Here is a 21,858-nt window from a genome sequence, read left to right on the forward strand (position 1 = left end):
ATTTAACATGCGCTTCGTTTGATGATGGAAAGCGATCGCAATTTATTTGATTTGTCAATTTACTCCGCATCGATGTCTTTACATATTTGATCAGGTTGATTTACACAGAAAAATGTCTATCGATTTGCTGACTTTTCGATGTTTTCCCTCTTATTTCTCGGAGAAGATTATCTCTCTTTGAACATTTCGTTTTTATTGATGACTTTTGAAGCCGAACACACTAATGCATTTTCTTTGGAATCGTCATAAAATTCCACAAGCCTTCACCATTTGGCCTTGCTTGTGTATAATCCACTCTAATATAGAACATGTGCCGCCCAGTGCCGATCCAATGTATTGTTCAATGTTCTCTGGAAATGGGAATGGACTGTTTCAGTACGTGTACGCACAAGGCTGGAATTTCAATTTCTGATTCCTAACCTTTCCCGAGTCAAAGGTTTGCAGCATCATGGGCACATCATCGTTCGGATTCCATGTTCTCTAGAAATTTGTACTCTCCGTTCGAAGGGAAGACTGACGATTGAAAGATTTTTTGGAAGAGGAAATCTTTAATCTGTTGGTGTGATGTGGATGATATTCTTCGGATTTTCTCTTCCATACAATACTTTTTGCCGAACAAGTAATCCTCTTCTTTTCTCAGACCCCTTTCCATACTTTTAGCACTCTAAAATATAATCCTTATTGGAGAAAGGAAATTCATTCCATGCAGGGTCAGTTGCAGTTCAACTTGAAATTAATTTTATCTTGCTACCTGTAAAGATTTATTACGTAGAAAGCTGGATAAAATGCTCCCCATCGTCAAAAGCGTGTAATATATTTTATGCTAATAATAGTTCCTTTTGATAAGTCACATTTTGTGTCGTTGATTTATGAGACCAAGGGTCCTCCTTTAATCAGCTCGGAATCGTTTTGAATAGAAGATGCTGTACGGATGAAGCTCTTTGACTCTAACGAAAAGGGTTGTTGTAGGACGAAGAACGCTCCATATCCTTTAACAATCACGGTAAGAAAGCTAGCTTGCACTATTAAAAATGGAAAAACAAACTTCTCGAAGGAACACGAGACACAAACAAAAGAGAAGACATCCCTTCCCCCGAGGGAGGTTTTTGTGGAGGATGGTTTTCCACAGTGCTGCACCGTTTTAACTGTCGTCCTCTCGCGGTGGGGCCAAGGTTGGGTAAACTGTAAAACGGTTCGTCTGAAGCGTGGAAAGTACGAAAAGAAAAAACAAAAACCCACCCAAAGTGAAACAAGATAATTTATTAGATCACTACCGCTGGTGATGCTGGCATCTCCGGTTGCCTGGAACTGTTTGCTCTGAAAACAGCTGCTTGGAACCGTTCCAACTGATAATGGCCGCTTTCAGTTTTGCTTTGCTTTTCTGCGTCGGTTGAACTTGGTTTCCTTGCCCTTTCAACAACGTTTTGTCTTTTCCATCGTCGTTCCAGTCGGTTGTTTTCAGTTTCAGAAACTCTGTTCCGTGCCCGGCTGCACCTGCTTGCTGAAATGCAATCAAAATGGGGCGCAAAATACGATCGTCCCGGGATGGCGGATGGCTGTTAAGAAACCGGAGCCGCAACGCGGAGCGGTATAAATCACCGTTTCGTTGCGAAAGTCTCTCGGCTGTCGGCCCGAAAAGCCTGTCGCACTTTGGCTCGATTTTGGCATCCGCATTTATTGTTGCCATGGAGACTCTTGGTGGGTGCTAAAATGTTGCCGTGGCGATAGGTGGCAGGCTTCCTTCGTGACTTATCGTGCGCAACTTAGCGCCTGTTTACGAAGCACGAAGCATCTTATTATTGCCGCTCTCACGTACCATTATGGGGCAGAGCTTTGTCGCGTTAGGTGTTTCGCACTTATTTTTGCGTTCAAAACCCGGCTTGGGATATTGGGGGAGCTTTACGAGCTATATTTTTGGCCAGCAATAAAGCCAATTGAAGGGCCACAATGTACAATTATCCATTCATTCGGCTTGAAGCTTTTATTGTGTTTCCGTAAATGTAGGGTTTCACTATTCTTTAGAGTTTGGCATTTCATGCGAATGAAAGTTGGATATTGTGCCACAGTTATGAAAAAGAAATGCTCTCACTTGATTAAATGATCACTTTGAAAATGAACGGCAGAAATGGGGAAAACAAATGCATTGAAAGTTACTACCCTTCATCATTTTGCATATTTTGTCAACTGAAAGCAGGAAACTATTCATTCGATAAAGCGGTTCGCTCGGAGTAGGCTGGGAGGGTGTGGTTTTCAAAGCCACCGAAATGCTCGAACCATTACGAATTATTCGAAAACTCCATTAGCGAGCATCAGAGCAACGGGCCAACTTTTGACACACACAATGGGAAAGGATTGCAAACCGAACTGGTGCTGTAATTGTACCAATGGACCAGGGAACTCAGGATAAGGTGCGGGGGGTGGAAATGCGAGAAGTATAAGTTGGGTGCGAATTTTGGTGGCTTACTGGTTTTTCGAACACTGGGAGTAAAAGTGCTCAATATCCTTTCATTGCGAGGTGACGTTCTGTTTGAAAGTTTTATGGTTTTCACTGATTGTTTCCATGGGGCAAACTTTACCCTCGGGAAGGGCTTTATTTTTTTCTCTACTGCCGACTGTGCCGTTGAAAATTTTCCTTCAGAAAGCAATATTTATTGGCAACAGTAGCAAATTTTGGTTGAGTGTTTTTGAATTTTTTTTTGTGAGAGTGTAAGGGCGAATATGATATATTCATTCACACATTTGTACGAAGCTTTCTCGTTGGCTTTTGTTCAACTTTTTACTCATGTGCTTGGCACAAAAAATAAGTGTTTTGTTCGTGTCTGTTGTTTCAACAACTGTTGGCACAGATTCATTGTCTTCCTGTCGGTGAATGGTGCCAGTTTCGCTGTTTTTTCCGTGCTATAGCGTGTGTGTTTGTAAACACAACTGCAGCAAGCTTGGCATTGTGAGAAATGCGCTTCGTTGCGTTCAAACAAAAATTAGCCAGAACATAAATGTGCATCCTGTTTGATTGAAAACTCCACGTAAACTCAAGCGCAAGTGCAACCCAACGATGATGGTATTGTATACAGATACAGGCTGTGTTGTTAGTTGTACCATGGAGGATTTTAGATGCCCTTTCTCGTTCAGCGAAAAGCTCATTTTACTCTATGCTCATTGGAAAACACATTGCGTAGTTTTGATGCCATTGTAAGTTTCACTTCTGCTTACTGTTTTAAGTGTACATTCCTGCATAAACCAATGCAATGTGAGAGTTGTCTCTACAATCAATGTTCATTAGTGCCAGAATAGAAATGAACGCTTTGAATGAAGCATTAATCAGCGTTGTTTCCGCTACGAAGCGGGGAGAAGAATTGCTTTTTACGAGGGCACAATTACAGTTCGTTTGTGTTGAGCTTTTTCTGATTATTTCTTACACACTTTACTTACTTCACGATTTCTTTGATAAAGCTGAGTTGGTTGGTTAGGATGGCAAGGGAGAGAAATAAATTAATAAAAAATCTCCAACCTAATTAAGGAGTCCCTAGTTCATTTGCAGAAATGGCGTGAATACTCACTCGGTATTGCCTTTATAGTTTCCTCTTGTTCTGCTAACCCTGGCAGCGATCCTTAGAGGGTAATAGTTTACGCAAACATTGGTTGGACAATAGAAAGCATGATTAAATCAATAAGACTTAAGGCGCCTGCTATTGCATCGCATAATTCCTTCCGGTGCACACACGTGAATAAAGCGATTTAATTGTGCATAAAATTCACCGTCTGTTCCGGCCGAAGCTCATAAGCTCCTGTTCTATGGGGGTGGAGGGAGGTCATTTCCGATGGTGGACTTTGTTTCGACAATAGCGGTCAAATGCATGGTCAGTGTGGAAGCGACAATTGCCTCCGTTCTATCGTTCTAGCTGGTGTCCCGGGATGGATCGACCTGGCTGCAAGCAAACAGAGCGTGCCTCTTATGCGTGCCTTTCCAACTCATTGACTACTTTACGACGAGCACGGCAGTATAAGCCCCCTCCCAGCTATTGTGTTTAGTGCATACCCTCGAGCACATGTTGTGTGTGTGTGTTTTCTGTGCCTCATTGTATCGATCAGACTCTGTCTCTGTCATCACGACCCCTAGCGCGCCTCGCGTACCGGGGAAAACCACCGGGCGCCTCCATCGTGCGACGTCGATGTCGGCGGAAAACGAGTCCCGTTATTGGCCGCATGACAGATCGATTCACTCCGTCGTCCGTCGCAGGTCGCGCTGCATTCGACCCGGCGCAAACTCTGGCCCATATCCGGGAGCTTTCAAACGGTTCGATCATGTGTTTGTACGTTTGTGTGTGTGCGCTGAATAATCCCCTGTTCAGATGCCAAGGCACCAAGGACTCGTCCTAATGGATGAAAAGACCCGGAAGTGATGGGTTCGGATGTCTTTGGCATAAACCCATAAATCATTGTGTTTCGACACGAGCATTGGAGAGATTTTCCAGGGGCGCATTAAGAAGAACGTTACGGTGGAAACACCAAACATGAGGATGTACCGCATAAACTACATTAAGAAAACGCAAGGACACAACATGGGAACACAGTCGGGCGTTCGTAATGGAGTTAGAACGGTGTGCTAATACCTTCCGGAAGTAAACAGGATGTACCGAGGCGTAATCGACTACAAACCGATGACTGTGGCGTCACCATTTCCACCCCTTTTCCACAAGGCTCCATTAGGTTGATTTAATAGAAATAAAAACAAGCGTCCTACTTCGTCGTAAGATTGCACTGGAGATTATGTGCGCTCTAATCGCTCTGATTAATACCGAAAATTAGCCGTTCCCGATGGTGGGCGTCTGATGAAAATTTAATAAGGTCCCATTCGCCGCTCGACCGTGAAAACTCGACCCTTTTCCGGCTGATCCGGTTCGGAAGATATTTCCCTCCGGCCTCCCCCCTGGTGTAAATGCGGTTTTGCTGGCCGGGAGCTTAAATTAGACAACTCCGACGATCTCTGATCCCCCGGCGGACCTTTTTCCCGGCCGACGAAATGAACCGGCACCACCAACCAGCCATTAGGCCCGCGCGGTCATGGCCCTACTCTGTGCCAGGGTCTCTCGGCGAATGCCGTAGGGCTCGGCTTTTGTAACCCTGGAGTTAAGCTTTAATCACATTTACACGAACACCTCCCGTCGTCGCTGCTCCGGCCCTCCCGGCGTACCTCGTGAGATTACACTTTCGGGCCCACATTGGGATTATCACCTAGCGCTCGAGCACGTTTCACACCTCTTGCCACCCTCCTGGGGTGGGAAGATTGTGTGAGGGACATTTCTCTCTATTAGGAATCCATTATTACGAACATTATGGCGGGCGCTGCGATTGGAAAGCCGTGGCCAATTAAATTAGAGCGATATCCTTTGAGCTATTTTTGGAGGGAAACAAAATCGTTTCGTTTCAATGGAAGATTTAACCGCTGATTATTCTAAATCAAGGGACTGCGTCTCTGCTCTGCGGTTTTCGAACATTTTTTTCCATTTTATGCAAGTATAATTTTTAATTAAAACTGACAATAACCATAGTTTCTTCGAGCACCTGCTGGTTTCTCTTTTGGTGAACAGGTTATTCCAAAAGATTCATTGTGTAGTCCTTTATTAAAATTATATTTGATTGCATTTTCCGCAGGAAATGAACTAAAAGCCAAGTTGGTTCTAATTTTTAGTCGATTTCAAGAAGAGCTAAATTCGTCTATGCTCAAGTTGTTCAACTCAAAACCATTGTTTTACTCACCACCAGAGTAAACGAAACGCATTTCATAACGAAAACCAACGCTCGACCGCAGCAACGCGTTTCCATGGTAGCGATTAAATAGGCACAAAGTTGGAAAATACAATGTTTCAATTGTCATTTGGCTACCCGGAGTGTGTGTGTTTAAGCGAAGGGGTCACGAACCGTCATAACTATTTGACCGTCGAATTCGAATGGTGCCCACTTGTGGAGGGATGGAAACATTGTATGAATATTTCGATTTCATAACCCCGTAACCGTGGTATTTTCATTCAACCGATGAAAACCCTTCTCTCGTGTGCTGAATGTGAAGGACAAGCAGCATATGGCAGGTCAAATCGGAGTGATTAACCATTGCACTGGACGGGATACGGGTGAGTTGTTTCGTTTCGATTTTTGCCCTTCATTTGAACACAACCCTTTTCCCCCGCGGATGGAAAATTAAACTGTGGCTCCCGGAAATGGCTGCTACAGAATCGATTCGCGAAACGTTTGACGAGCCGTTGTTCGACGTGTGGAGGATCCGGTCTGAAAAGTTCGGCGCACCCTTACCTATTTTCGTACTGATAGCGTATGAGAAAGTTCACCAGATCGATCGCGACCGAGCGGCAGTGCTCGTGGCAGAACATGATCTCCGGACGGCGGCGCTTCATGGTCGAGGTTGTCGTGGTCGTTGTGGTAGTGGACGAGCAGTAACTTTTCTCCAACCGCTCCACGGTGCGGATCGTATGTTCGCACCGTCGAAACATCATCGAGTTGAGATTCATCGAACAGTAGTCCGTTCAGGTGCGACAACGAAGCTGCCACATCGAAGGATGCTTTGGGAAAACGGATACTTTTCCCGCACTCCACCGGAACCACTACTGAACCTTCCGACCGTGGCAGGTTAAAAGTGTCGTAAACTTTATCGTAAATTATGTATCGAATGTATCGAATCTCACGAACGCAAAACCCCCGGCGCGAAGTTACCACCAGTAGTGACACATCGGACGTTTGACGATGGACTGAAGCCGGTAGGAAAAAAATACGTCCCTCGCAGTACCATTTTGTCGTTAGTGAAGTTATAATTATGACGAACGTCTCGAAGGTACGCTTTTCCGACACGGACCGGAAGCGGGGCAAGGATAGTTTCCCCGAGAATAGACACACAGTATCGAGTTATTTCCCTCCCGAATGGCTCTAATTAAAGGCGGTCCACTGGACATCCCATTCTAGGTGGGTTTTAGTGGTGGTAGTTCCGTTGCATGCAAACAGAAAATCGATTCTGTAATGGAAAACGAGTGATCCGTACCTTGCGAGCGGGATGCAATCCACGGGGAAAAAGGTTGACGGAACTAGGTCCACCACCATTGGAGTGACATTGACTGTGACAGAGAAAAGGGTAGTGGATGGAGGGGCGAAAGGTCTCGAACACTCCTCTAAACTGGGGCTTACACTGACCAACATCCTGGGACAAAGCAATAAGATACACCTGTAGCAAACCGCTAGCGACAGCGAATGGTGGGTTTTCGTGTCGTGGTCTAATTGATTCTCAATTAAACTGAACTCCATCCGGGGTTGGGTGTATGTGTGTGTGTGTGTGCGTTTTTTTCTTCCCTTCGTTTGTTGTTACTTGCGTTGGTCGCGTACTTCCGACGCCACCTACGCCCGACGATTAAAGACAATTACATCGTGCCGAGGGTGAAACGGAAGCGATCCATCCTGGCAAACCTTCCACGCTCGGGGCAAGGAAAGCCGAAGGGTGGAAAGAACCGGGCGCAGTAAAAAAAATAACAAACAAGCACTCGTCTACGTGTCAGATATCTGGGAATTAATCTACTAGCTGAGACCAGAAACTTCCCTCCCTGGCGAACGGAGGAACTCGTTTCAGCGACGATGTGTTTTATTTTGTTCGCAATGTTTTGCCTCCCCTCGCACTTTTCCAGGGTGCAATTAGGTTTAAAGGGTTGTGGGTTGTTTTTTTGCTGGTTTTTTCTTTCAAAGCTAGAGACACTTTTGCTTCGCTTCGAACGTGACACGAAACTAGATGGAACGTGCCACCTCAGAGGTCGGCAAACAAACAAACCAAACACGCCAACAAACTAACATTTGTTTTTGCTCGCTCCTCGGGTGTTTCGTTTCCGATCGCTATCGGATTTTATTTTCATCGGAAAAACGCATCCACCATGGAGATGGAACGGATCGGTACCATAAAAAACGAAAGCGTCCTTTCAACGGGTTCAACGGGAGGTTGGGCCCGAGGTTGCTCTGTGAGGCGGTCTGTTTAATTAAGAAAGTATTCCTAGTGATGGATCTTGCGCCCGCGAGGGAACTAATTCGTTCGATTTGGAAGGTCGTTATGTGTCTGTGTTGAATAAATGATGTATGGACAGATCATAATTAATTCTTGATATAAATAGGGTAAAAGTTTTGTCTTTGTTATTTGGTTGAAGTGGATAATTTTGTTGCCCAGAAATTAAATAAAGTTGTTGGGTGGATTTTTTCTCTCAAGTTGCCAATTTAAATGCATTAAGGTTTTATCCCATTCTTTCCACTGACACCGCTTCCGTTTGCAATTCAAAACCCAGTGCTTGTAGCAGTACGAATCAATCTTTTCATCGTGACATTTCGGTATTCTTTTTGCCCCAGTTTTTCCACCCACTTCCACCTAGTTCGGGCACATGAAAAATGCGGACCGAGAACGACAGAAAAATTATGTAAGTGCTAGGATTTATTTTGCTTTCCGGGCAAGAATGCAGTTCTGTTTTTTTATTCTTTTCCTCTTAAGCGGCAAAATCGTCCCTTTATTTCTCCCTTTTTGGTGCATCGCAACAAACTAACGTATTGCTATTTTCCAGTAGTTTAGCTTTTTTTTTTGTTGAATCTTCCAATCCCCATTTCCCGGCGCACCTTTATAGCGTGCCTTGCATTCTCGCTGGTGGTGACAAGTCAAACAGAATTCTTGACTCAGCACGGCGTCGTAACGGTGTACGTAAGGAGTGCACGGTTCCGGCTTTGGAATGTGTAGTAATTCATGCGGAAATAGCGGAAGTGAAGCGAAGGCAACTAACAAGCGACGTGGATGCATGTGGGTTTGGGTCGGGGAAACGGCGAGCGGGTGAAATCGGAAAACGAAATCAGTACAACGACGTCGTCGACGACGGGAAAGTAAAATATGAGAGGTGGAATCGAAAGAAAATACCGTAAAAACGAAGCGAAGGAGTGACATACATGTGGTGCATCAGATGCACTCGACATGGACGTCGTTTCAGTTTTCCGTTTGAAGCGACACGGGCGAAAGAATTTACCGTCGCCGGAAGGGAAATGCGGCTCGGGGGTTTGCCGCCCGGTGAAATAGTAATCCGTTCGCCGATAAATCCTTCGTGCCACCGGAAACACGTAAGCTTCACCGGAGGACAAATCCGAGCGAAGTGAGGCGAAACTTTGAGCAAACAAATCAAATGGTTCTGCCTTCATTGAAATACACTCGATGGAGGCGCCTGGTGGTTCACAGTTTTGGGCGTTTCACTTTTCCCTCGTCTATCCAATATCCAATTTATGCTCTAGCGCCGGCGAACAATGAGTTGCTGATGTCGACGGATTGGCTACCTTTGTATCGAAATAGTATTTACGTGATATCCGTTCTTGGGAAGGCGTTGTATAGCTTTTCCTATCACAAGTTGATGCTTTTTATTTTTGAGATTTTTAAATGGAAGGATTATCATGTAGTCGCTACAGATCATTGCAGTTTTTGCATCATGATTGTATTCATCTTCCATTGGTTTTTGGGTCTTTCCATTAGGTTCGTTTTGAGACATCATCAGCAATTGTACAGCGATAAGTTGGCAGTAATTTTATTTTCCATTTCGTGCTTGTTCCGACTTTGGATGAGGCCTAACCGAGGGATTATTGCAAAGCTCCAATGATTACCGCTGACGTCGGTACAAATTGCCATATCTAGTACCGCTTTCGCTACCTCTTGAGCATCTTGTAACAGTTTTAATTTCATTTCGAGGGGTTTAAGAAAATAAAATAAGCAACGGTACAGCTTTTTCAAGCAAGATTTTTGTTTCGTGGGATTGGAGTTTAGTTTTGACTTTCCGGTGTAATTTGCGCGGTGCGATTGATGAAGTTTCATAAAGTCAACAAACATAAAACAAATAATTGAAAAAAAAAAAACGGGATGATCGTTGGGTTTGCTTTGCGCTGTTGTTAGCAATTAAAACTTTATCACGTTGCCAGGGGAAAGGGTTGTTTTTGGAACACTTTTCAAATCAATAAACTTCCATAGGACTAACGATAACAACCCAAAGCAAGGCAAGCTTTCTCTACAAAAAAAACCTGGTGGTTTTTAATTTTTTTTGCTTTTATGAGTTTTATTAATCGAGCTGAGGTTGCTTCATGTTGATTCATAATTTATGTTATCATTAGCCATGTTAGTAATGAGTGTTGTTTCTATTTTATTAAACTTTTAAAAAAGAAAGGTGCCAGTTATTTCTTTTTTAGTTGTTGTTTGCCACCAGGACATGAAAAGTGAAAAGTAAATAATGTTCAGATTTATCTATTCTCGTCTAAAACTAATTTCCATGAGCATATCCATTATGGTGTATACATTTTGCGAGGACTTTTTGTTTGCAAGGACAGTCTCTAACTATTTGCTTGTTTCTAAAATTGCCTGGAAACGTTCAGAGTAGGCTGTCCAAAAGGTTGTGATCCTATTTTTCGTATTTCCGGTTGCTAGCAGAAATGTTTTTTCTTATTCCTACAATTAGGATAATTTGATCGCGTTGCGATGGGTGCAACCCCTGGATTGGTTGCTACCTAATTATTGCAATGGAAAATGGTCAGCAGAACCGGAGAGTGCTTCTTGGAAATTGCTTTTCGAGAAGATAGCAGAAGAATTTGTCCTCTTTGAACTCAGCTTTTTGTAGGCAGGGCTCCATTCATTCGAATCCCTCTCTAAAATTCGTCTTTGATTTGTTTATTTTTAGGTTAGCTACTCGGACATTCAGCTCCTGCCGGGTAATTGGACAGTTGTTGAAGGAGGTTTCAGCAAAAGTGAGTACAATTTTCCTCGATGACGCACGTAATTCATGGCGCATGGAATCGGAACGAACTGGTAAACGCAGGGGCAAAATAGCCCCCGTTCGAAACCTTACCCTTCGAGCATTCGTTTTGATTTAATGAAACAGAAACAACGTCGTTAGCTACTCGATTTAGTTTTATGATGGTGATGCCGGACACGCTCTACACGGGAGCGCATCGCTGTTGCTATCGTTTTTCATCTCTACCGAGTGGAAACGATTTTCGTTGTGCATTCCCCGAACGTTTTGTTGTGGTCAATTATTATGGTTTCCGTTTTAAATATTGTTCGCATCGAATGCTGCACGGAGCGTGCCGTTTTTCTCAATTATTCGAATCACTGCCGCGAGCGTGTTTGGCGTTTGGCAACAAACAACAGCAAACGAACAGGACCCGTTACTAGCTTGGGAAGAAAATGGTTATGAATTGTTATGCGTGGTGCGTAAAGCCACATAACAATCATAAATATAGTTTAATGGTACTTCCCACATTGGTTGGGAAAATATGAATCCCAGGGGGGAAAAGCTATTTAATAAAGGTTTATTAGAATGCACAGCAGTTGACAATGCACGGTGCATGAGTTGTCATATTGATTTTATTGTATTATGGGAGCCGGTGTCATCGTTTCAATATTGTGTTAGTGGCGTGCATGATCTTCCATTTGTTTTGAACATCAATTCCAAACATTTTTAACATCTATAAATTGTAAAAGAATTTCATAAACATTGTGTTTCCATTTTTCTTATTAACCATTAACACTAGCATTTAGGATGTTCAACCAATCCGATGTTGATTGCATATGAAGTCAGGCTCTTACCGTTGTTACAACGGTTCCTCCTTAGAATTTCACATTCCCAGCAGAGCAGAGAAGCCATTCGAAACGGTTTGGCATAAATTACGAGTGACCGTAAGCGGCTACCAACGTGCAAATATTTATCCAAAAGCCCATCCGCTTCTGGGTGGGTGTTTGTCTGCATTTCCAACCTGCTGTGCATACCCCGTCAAGCACACCCGGTGCCAACGTGGAAAAGCGTGGGGTCAACATAACATCGGGGTGCACACGTTGATGCAGTGCCATTGCGAATCGTGCATAATGGGGCGGAACGATTGTGCATTCATTGGTGCTGTTGTTTTTGGTGCCGCAAACGAACATCAAACATTGAGTGTGAGTGTGTGTGTGGGTGGTTCGAGAGCCCATTTGACGCTCTACGTGGTTTCGGAACGGGGCGAATGGCTTCCTATTAAAGGATGGTGTGGCCGCAAGCCCGAAAATTGGGTGATCAATATACAACATTTCAATTAACGACCGAATAAATTGCCCTCTGAAACGAATATCGAAGGGAGTCAGATACTGGACGTCACATTTTATAGGAATTGACTTTTGAAATGGACGACACCGTGCATTTGGTACAATTTAAAACTAAAGGTGGTGAATAAACAACCATTTGAATTAAATGGTTATTTGTATCTTGTTTGTCTAGCAAACGCTTCTACCATTGAACCATTAAATATGAATGTGATTTTTCCATCAAAACACACTATCCATTTGGGTAAACAAGTTTGGAAACCCTTGTCTGCAGCGGGCGTTTTCTTTTGCAAACAATATGCTTATGCATTTCATCGAGTAGAGATGAGTTTGCAGAAACATTTTTCACAAACGATACACTTATTGCTGTGTAAAAGAAAGTTAGAAAAATGGCGCTAGCAGTTCGATGGACCCGCCACAGACCTTGCCAGCGTTGGTTGCTGGCCGACGCCTTTCGTCGTGACGTTTGGAGCGCTCAGACCGCGCGCATACCCGATCGGATGATATTTTCGATGGTGAACGGGCCTAAAAAAGGGTTCGAAAATGTTTAAAAGAGAAAATGAAAAACATGAAATTGTACTGTATCGGAAGAACTGTTGGAATGTTTTTTTCTTATTTAAGAAACACTCTCAACATTGCGATTCGACCACAATGTTGCGAGAGCTGTTGCGAGAACTGAAGGAAATAACACCAATCACACTTCATTAGGAAGTTAAATTTAATTCATTCTCACTCCAGGAAGGTTTATAAAGCTCTTCTCTTAACCTGCCCGCCAGCCAGGGATGACTTTATTTGTCTTCGATTAGGAGCTGAACGACGTCGACTTCCGGACACAGGAGCGTTCCTTCCGGGAAGCTGAAGTGTCTCCGGACGGGAAGATTTCTTGACCTTTTCCAACCTTTCCGAGGTGCGTGTAGGTGTTTGTGTATTTTCAAGCCCTGGAATTCTTCATCATCCTCCCGGTCGGGGTTGGGTTTTGGTGTAATTGATTATACGACCCGAAAGGCGGCCGCACGAGAACGATAAAGATTTATCTGTCCGCTTGAGCTCCCCGGGCTCGACCCAATCGATAATTTAATGCTACTCCTTGCGGGGGCAAAACACAGGGCTCCCTCTGCCCTTGTGTGGCCTGTGTTTGGTGTGTGGCCTTTTGGCTGGAAGCTGTTGCCGAGCGGAAGGATGCACGTGTTTGGATTTGGAAGGCTCAACGTGCGCTTGATAAAGTCAATTATAAAGTTCCGTGTTCGCCCGAAAATAGAATGAGGCTTCACGTCGACAACAATGCTTGCTAAATTTGATTTCCCGGGAATGTTTCCTGCCGAGTTGTTTCATAATAATATCAGGTCGGTGCCGGTAGGGAAAGTAGACATTTATCCTTCGTGGAAGTGATTTACACTGATACAATTTGGGGTTTGAATAATTTTATGGGATGAAAAGTAAGTTGTTTTTTTGGCAATTTTATCATTGACCCAACGCGGTTCATTAATGAAACAAATGAAAATAAATGCGTTTCAATGTCGTCGATCGTTCATTTTCTACTTAAATTAATAACATAATGAAGACGCATCACCAGGGAGGCCAAAAAACAGGACGCCTTTATATATGTACAGAAAACTTTTCACCTTCATCCGTGCTGGCTTTTGTCATTGCTTTCCCTTGCAAACCCAAGGGGATCATCTAAGGTAAAGAGGATCGGCTCATAAACTTAGACGCAATACACTTTATTCTTTTCCGTTGTCGTGCATTGAACTTTTCTTGTTGCAAAAATTTGTCTCCCAATGGGAAAGCAACGAAATAAACGAAGTCTGAAGTTTGTTCAGTCTGGTTTAATGTAGGTCTGTCCGACGGGTGGAAGTGCCTCGGGTAGCGAAGTCGTTCGTTCGTCTTCTCATCTTCTGAAGAGACAGGTGAACATTTACAGTCGAAGTTAGAGGAAAATACTGAAGAAAATGATGGCACGATTCTCCCCCTCATCCAGCGAAGGAAAAAGATTATGGTTGGAGATTAATTAAAAGTTAACAAGCATTTGTCAGAGTTGTCGTTCGGGGTGGAGCTACTCGTGAAACATATTAATTTGGGAGCGTGTAATAGAAGTGATTTATTTCCTACTACACAATTTAAATTTATACCGCCAACTTTGATAAAATGACGTGGCAGAGAAAACATATAAGTTTTAAGATTATTTCTGTTGGGAAGAGCTGCTCTTGAAAGTGCTTTTGTCTCGCAAGAAGTAAAAAGTGCAAAAAAGAACTATGAGAAGTTGGTTTAGTGAACGCTTTTTATAAAAGAAGCATTGATAAAGGCTCTCAATAAAGAAACAGAAAATGTTGCTCACATACAAAAGATGAAGTAAGTGAATGGTAGATAAGAAATTAGCAAAACAAGTGAGTGACAAAGTAAGTTAGCTACAAAAAACAAAACCAAAGAAAAACAAGGTTAGAAGATGAGCATTTGCTTGGTATTGCCGTTCGTACATGGACCGAGCCCAAACCGGAGCCCGTAAGCGTCGCCTCTGTATGACGCTCTTGCTGGCCGGTGGCCCCGTCGGCCCCCCGTGCGTCGGCGGCGCCGACGTCGTTGCGCCCCGGTGCGTCTCCTTGCCGGCGGCATTGCTGCTTCCGTGCGCTGCTGTACTGCTGGAGCCCCCGCCGTCGCTACCACCTCCACCACCACCGTCACTACCACTACCAGCGTTTGCTCTATGACCTCCGCCACCGGCGTTGCCTCCTCCACCTCCAGCGCCTCCGTCTTGACTGTCATATGAAGCCACGGGGCGACGAAAGGGGGCGGGGCGGGGTACAATTTTCATCCATTTGTGTGTAATTTAATTTGCGTTTTTCATCGGTGATCGGTCGGGATAGAAAAGTGTACCCGAGCGGCGGTGATCGGTGTGAGTTTTGTTTCATTTTCCATTAGGCAAATGATTCGATCATGGTTTTTGTGTTTTCGTTTCGTTCGTCGAGTTTATCGAATTAGGAGTGTTTTTAGTTCGTCGCAAATCAGTTGTAACGTTGACAAGATAGAAAATAGTTCAATTTCGATTAGCAACGTGTAAACCGTTGTGATTGGGTTTAAATGGTATGGATGGAATATTTGATACGATATTTCAGCGGAAAAGCACGACGTAAATGGGATTGTTTGTGAATATTCGATGATCATCATTTTGGAGGAAATTTTAAAATAAAGTTCCCTAATTGCAGCATATTTTCACATGAAAATGAATACAGTCGTTTCGATATTGCAGAGTTATTGAATTATACTTTGTATTTTCTTTTTCCTATCGTGTTGGAATATGTTATCGTAATTTAGAAATGGGCTGTGATAGAACTGAATTCAAAACTTTAAATTCGGTGAATTTTACAGTCAACCAAAGAACTGATGTTTGTTCTCGACTTTTGTTACTCGTTCGTTTTATTCCTATTAATCTCTAGCGGAAAACATAATCTATTCCACGTGTTTGTTTCCCCGAGAAAGGATACTCAAATCGGTAGTATTTTCACTCATTCGTTTCACACAAAAAGGGACATGTCAGAGGATCAAACCCCGAAACGGTAGCTCAGCTGGGAGGCGTTAGATTGTGAGCGACCTCCGTCAACTGGAGCAACATAAATTCCAACCATGATGCAGGGGGCGGTGGTGAGCGCCCATCCGTCCTCCCGGTGGGACAGCTTTCTGCCACAACCCCAACAGTAGAACAGCGGAAGCGAATGAAACAATAACAGTTACTTGGAATGATTTTTAAATGAAAATAAATGTTCATCTCTCGCAAGCACTCGCCATCCTGCTCTGATGCTCTAGCACCTGACCTTCCGACCCGTGGTTGCGTGCAAAAAACAAAATGCAGGGCATGGATGCTGGGGGATAGGGGGGTTGCGGGAGAGTTAGGTAAAATAATATTACATCCATCGGAGAGCATCGGAAACATGGTCGGATGATGTTGAAATCATTTCAACGGAATTGGATTGTTCTCTCCGTCGTCGTCGTCCAACGTACATTGTGCGAACTGTGTGTGTGTACTGAAAAGGACCACAGGATTTTTTTGTCTTCTATTCTATCTCCCCCCACAACCACCCCAACCCCTTCCGGTTCCATCGACGTGATCGTAACCGTAGGATTCGCAGAAGCGCGTGATGCTATCCATTTGAGTGAGTGCTTTAACGACAACGCCAATACCGACGCAAATGGAGCATTTTCCTGCCTGCTTTCCGGTTCTGCGTTGCCTCGTATGGGAGTGTGCTACTGTTTCCTTTTCTGTTTTTCCCTGCGTCATCTCCATTCCAGTCCACCCGGGTGGCGAACCTGGCGGGATTGATGGTGATATTTACTTATCAAATTGAAGTGGATTTTACCGATCCTAATGTCTGCTATTTCTGGATGCTCGTGAGGAAATTAGTCGAGCTGTATCATTAATTTTGCTAAAGCTTTCGCTGACGTGGTGTTTCTCTCTTCGGTGGCATGGCTTTAGCTAATGTCTGCAGACACACTGCAGATGCTGTCTGCTGAATTGGCCCGTACATCCTTACGGCGGGGGGCTTAGGAAACAGCATCAGCGTGAGCCTGAGTGCCTTATGGGTCGTGAAAATTCAATTTCGGACCGACAAATTTTACAATCCACCATTTGCCACTCGCATCTATCAAGCTGTATGTGAAATTATGATAATAAAAAAGGTTGTTTGTCGTGATATAGGGGTCTGGCTTTCCGGTTAACAGTGGTGTCGTAAATGTCGAGCACCATTATATGCCCTATTTGTCTAGAAGTTCGCTGGATGGGATGAAATATGGCCGCATGATTTACGGTCGAACCGAAGAAGGATCGACAAACTGTGTCAAAGAGTGGAAAGTGTTGAACTGTGATCACATTTCATATTTCTTATATTGATAGTTTTTTTTTGCTGCAATATTGAAACGATGGTAATCATTTTCCTTTTTTGATATTTAAAATATTTAGTTTTACTTTAAATTGGCTGCTTTTGTTCATTTAACTTGAGGAAGTTTTACGTTAAACATAGTAAGAATTTTACGAATTACTTCAGTCCATCGTATAGCTTTTCTAATCCCTTCTTCCGATGGTTTATGTTAGTACTACCCTAGGGAAATCTAAGAAAGATGATTTCGGCTTCGTGTGCGGCACCAACCGTACACACATTCACAGACCGACGTTGGGGGAAGGGTGCTAGTGGGCTCGTACTTACTTTGTCTCGTCGATAAAAACGGCTTCAAGTACGCGCGCGGCGTAATGAAGGTTTTTCTGCAGCAGCTCGGCGGAAATTTCGCCTCGCTGCAGCTGCCGCAGCAGACATCGTAGTCTGGAAAGTGGAGGAAACGGTAGGAGTTATTACGTATTGAACCTAAATTACTTAATTTAGGAAGGGTTAAAGGAATAGTCTCTTGTAGTTAGCTGGGTTTATTTGAATGGAATGAACTAAATGAAGTTTCTTATGGGATTATTTGTGTATTTTTTGGGGCTTTGATTTAATGTGCAGTTTGACTGTGATTTAAAAAGTACAAGTTCGACTTTTCTAATGCAACTAACTAACAAATTTTGGTTTGTGTTTTATTTGGAATGTAAAAATTATTATTTGAATTGTATGAGAAATAGTTCTTCTGTATTCTCTAAAATGCCCGACTGCAAAAATTTTTTACCGCACCATTTTTCCAACTTTAAGGCAATCCTTATCGCATTTATTGCAAAAAACTCTTATTTTATAATAAAAAACAAAAAAACAACCCCATCAGCTTTTATTGAGGCGGAAGGCATCGTCAATGTGACTCTTTTGAGACATCAAACCTAGAATTCCAGGTAGTGGGGTGGTGTATATAAATCTCTTACCTGACTGCGGCCTTATCACATGCATCTGGTGTATCGACAGCCGGCAAGTTGTCGGTCGCTAGGTCGACGGTGTCCAGCTCATCCCCGGTCGTCGAGTCGGTGCGATTCGCGGCGACGATCGCGGCCCCGGCCGTCGGTTGCATGCTCTCGAGCTCCCGGCTTAGCTGGCTGTTGACGAAGGCGAGCTCCGACTCGGACAGTGGCGGATGCTGCTGACCAAACTCGCCCTCCGGCCCACCACCACCACTGTCGCCTGCCGCCCCGCCGAAGCCGCCGCCGCCTCCGCCAGCCCCTCCCCCTGCGCTACCTTCGGCACCAGAGTCGCTCCCGAATGCCGGCTGCTGGTAGTCGGACTCGTCCAGCGCTTCCTGGTACTGAAGCTGCTGCTGGATGTTGGTATTTTTCCGGCTATTCGTTCGCCGCACGATCGTCAGACTTCCTTGCTCTGTGGGGGAGAGAGAGTGAGAGAGGGAGGAAGTGAGAAAAGGTTATAGATAAATAATCGTTAGGTCGGTCGTCATTTGGAAATACACAACCAAAGGTTATTGTAATAGACAGTGGCTTTCCCTTAGGCTCGAAATTTAAATCAAATTTATTGCTTTATGAATTCCACTGTAATGATGAGCCAAATTAAATGGTTTCATAATTTACTTAAAACAGACATGAACAAACCTACCGATCGGTAACTTCATTACATCGTTTACGAATCATGAAATTTAATCAACTATACTTTCACTGGATAATCCTCCCGGGGGTTATTAAATATGGATTGAAATTGATTACCAGTTAAAAGCATGAAATTGTAAATACTCAACTGTTGCTAATGAGAATTTTTTCAATCCATTTTGCATCATTAGTCATTCAAGCTTAAATGGTTTCTGAGTAATTTTGTTACTTCCATAGAAGCTTTTTATGTGTTTTAAAAATAAAAAAAAAATCTACTGAGTTGGGTTTGGTTTGTGCTTCTGGGAATCAATTATCTTAACGAAACAGAACATTTCTGCCACCTCATCCGACCGAGCTGGTATACTGGCATGTATAGATGCACTGATGGCACCGGAGGAAACAAATAGCTCCCATAGTTGAATGATTGATGTTTGCCTCACATCAACGGTATGACTGCTTCAGTTGCAGCAACCACATTGGTGGTGCATCTGTGTGCACCACGTTCGAACGAAGCTTCCACGAAATACATTGTCTACCAACTGGACAGCAACCCCATCGTTCCATTCAACCACGCGAAAGTGCATCCCTTCAACGGGGAAAAAACGGAAACGGAGTTTCCGCACACGATATCGATGCTGGAGCGAATCGAAAACCGAGTCCGGAGTCCATTTCTTCCCGCTGGTGACTCATTTATCAGGCTGGGGAAAAAGCTGGAAAACGAGCTGGTTGAATGCACAGATGATTGATGGTTGCAATGGTGCATTCGGTCGATTCCGGTCCAGGATCAACCATTTTTTTCCTCCTCTGTTTACGGAGCTTACGGCTTTTGCAGATTGTGGAAGAATTTGAAAGGAAAATGTTGTGTTAATCTTTCCCGTGCTAATTGTTATGAAATGAGTCCTCTTTTTTTCAGTTATCTGGCAACAGTACGGTGCCTTTATTATTCGCATCAAGAAGCATGAAGAAAACAAAAGCCAATTCAACCATCCGGAATCTCTTATGCAACCACCATTTGTGTTGGAAAGCATTTGCTTTTGAAAGCATCACGTTCGGAGCACCATATTGGACGCTTTCCGTGTTGAATATGAAATCCACTGATTAAGGGAGACTGTCGGTAAAGACAACACCACAATGTTGCCATAACGAGCAGCGTTATGTTTGACTGGCGAAAGTCCGCATGCCGATCCGGTGCCCAGCTGCCCCGAAACCTTTCCCAATGTTGTCAAACATTTCCGGGTTGGGAATGGTTGGCCACGATTTTATTCCACACGGTTTTCGGGAACGTGAAGCTGGCGGGACAAAGAAAATGGCAAATGGAAGCATTGCGCCAGCATCGGCTACCGTCATCTCCTATACACGGTGCGATTGTCCATTACTGGTCCGGGCCCGGAAGTCTCCCTGCGCTGGGCGTGGGTTCGCTCGCTTTTATAATGTCACATGGCCTTCATTATCAGCACCCACCGATGGAGGCGCCCGGTGGTCGGTTTTGCCTGCCGGTCAGTTCGGTCTGGTGTTGAAGGTTAACGATCAATTACGCAAAGTCAACTTGCGTCTTTTGTCGCTTCATGGAAACCGGCTCCACCCCCCTTTCCCTTCCCCCATTGGGTGACTCGGAATGCAGGCGGGGACCCATTTTTCCACCGCATGAATGCCGGTGGCAGCTTCACGGCGGGAGGGCGCTTTTTCCGGTGCCTTCCAGTGGCTTGGAGTGGCCTTACTGGGTGGGTGGGTGGATTTACTCGATGTGCACTAATTAATTGTTGATTAGGCTTTGGCCCACCCATTGGGTCAACCGGTTTTTGTGGGAAGCTTAATTATGGGTTTCTATGAATACTTCAGTTGGAGAGAATGTCAGGGAATCTGTTTGATAGTTTTCTCGTCGAATGTTCATGCTCGCAATATACAAGGAAACGTTTCAGTAAAATCCATGAAAAATATTATAAACTCAATTGAGTTTTAATATTCGCAAATAAATTAATATTCGAAACAAACGACTGCATTTTCGAGGCTAAAAAATCCATTTAAATTAGTCGAAATTGAAAAAGGAAAATCGATAAAACCGAATTCTGAAAACAAAACCACAAATCCACTTTTTCGACTGCCAGTAACCAGTGTGGACATTTAATTAATTTCGTCCGGATTTACTTTTCTCGCACTCTTAATGCTACCATAACACCTTTTTGTTTTTGTTACCCCACCTCCTCCGAGTGGTTTGGTTGCATTAATATTGTAATCGATTTCCCGAGTCCCGGAACGATGCTACCAAATACTTTATTATGCTACGTGCGGGTTACGTTTTTTCCGCTTTCCGCCGATTCGTTTCGACGCAAAAACGGGATTAATTCAACAAATAGTTTATTGCGTGTGGTTTGCCATCGAAACGAATGCCATTGTGACTGTAACCCACCATAATGGACGTCTAGGGTGAAAAAGGGCGGCCCTGACGAGGGCGTCGAAAGAGGCTTTAATGTTGGGGGCGCTAGCATTTTGATCCCATAATGGAGTGCACACGGAAATTACTGCCGACCGGCCGCAACCGCCAGCTATTTGATATTTGCATCGTACTGCATCGAGTTGAACAATGTGGGTTGTTGGCGCGATGAATGTAAAGTAGAAATGGTGCTAACCACGGTTTTCAATTTACAAACCCTCACCAACCGTTGAAACGTGGGACTGTTTTGTCGGGATTAGAGGCTCCAAAAGCCGCATGTTGGATGTGAACAAAGCTAAGCCCAAGCCGGAGCATGTCAGATTTCGGTGTAAGCTGTTCCAAAATTCAACATCAACGTCGGGTGTTTCGTTAGCCTGATTTTCCATGCGTCTGGATTGATATGTTGTTTCTTGTTACAACGAAACGATAAGTTCATGGTGTGTTTTGATAAAAAATCATGCTAATACTGTTTGTATAGCATATTTAAGAAATGCTAATATTTGCTGTCTGCTAGTCCAAGTTTATCTTGCGCTAGGATAGCTTCATTAGCAAATTCAACCTAAGTCGATCGTTTCTAACCTAAACTTGGTTGGAACACACACAACGCCACACGTCCGCTCACCGGCGGGCGTTGCGGCACAACAACACCGTAAATGAAGTTAGCTGACGGTTCGTTAGCGCACGGCTGGCAATGTGGTTAGCACCTGGGGAGGTTCTGCATACGGTAGGCTAAATTTCGGTTAGTTCACCCATGCACTTCCCCCAACAGCTGGTTGTTGTTTTCGCCCCAAAACACGGGGGCGAGTGCTT

The 21,858-nt window shown here is 43.9% G+C and overlaps 1 protein-coding gene across 1 annotated transcript in view; it reads right to left on the reverse strand.

Annotated features, from left to right (window-relative positions):
* Positions 1 to 21,858, reverse strand: part of LOC131266152 (dual specificity calcium/calmodulin-dependent 3',5'-cyclic nucleotide phosphodiesterase 1-like) — a 115,424-nt gene that overhangs the window by 15,483 nt on the left and 78,083 nt on the right. Inside the window, exons 3-5 of the mRNA XM_058268519.1 lie at positions 17,952 to 18,396; positions 17,314 to 17,427; positions 14,596 to 14,874 (exon numbers count right to left, since the gene is read on the reverse strand). Of these exons, the coding sequence (XP_058124502.1) occupies positions 14,596 to 14,874; positions 17,314 to 17,427; positions 17,952 to 18,396 (838 nt within the window). The remainder of the gene's footprint in view (positions 1 to 14,595; positions 14,875 to 17,313; positions 17,428 to 17,951; positions 18,397 to 21,858) is intronic.

Source organism: Anopheles coustani, chromosome 2, assembly GCF_943734705.1.
Source record: "Anopheles coustani chromosome 2, idAnoCousDA_361_x.2, whole genome shotgun sequence".
Lineage (NCBI taxonomy): Eukaryota > Metazoa > Arthropoda > Insecta > Diptera > Culicidae > Anopheles > Anopheles coustani.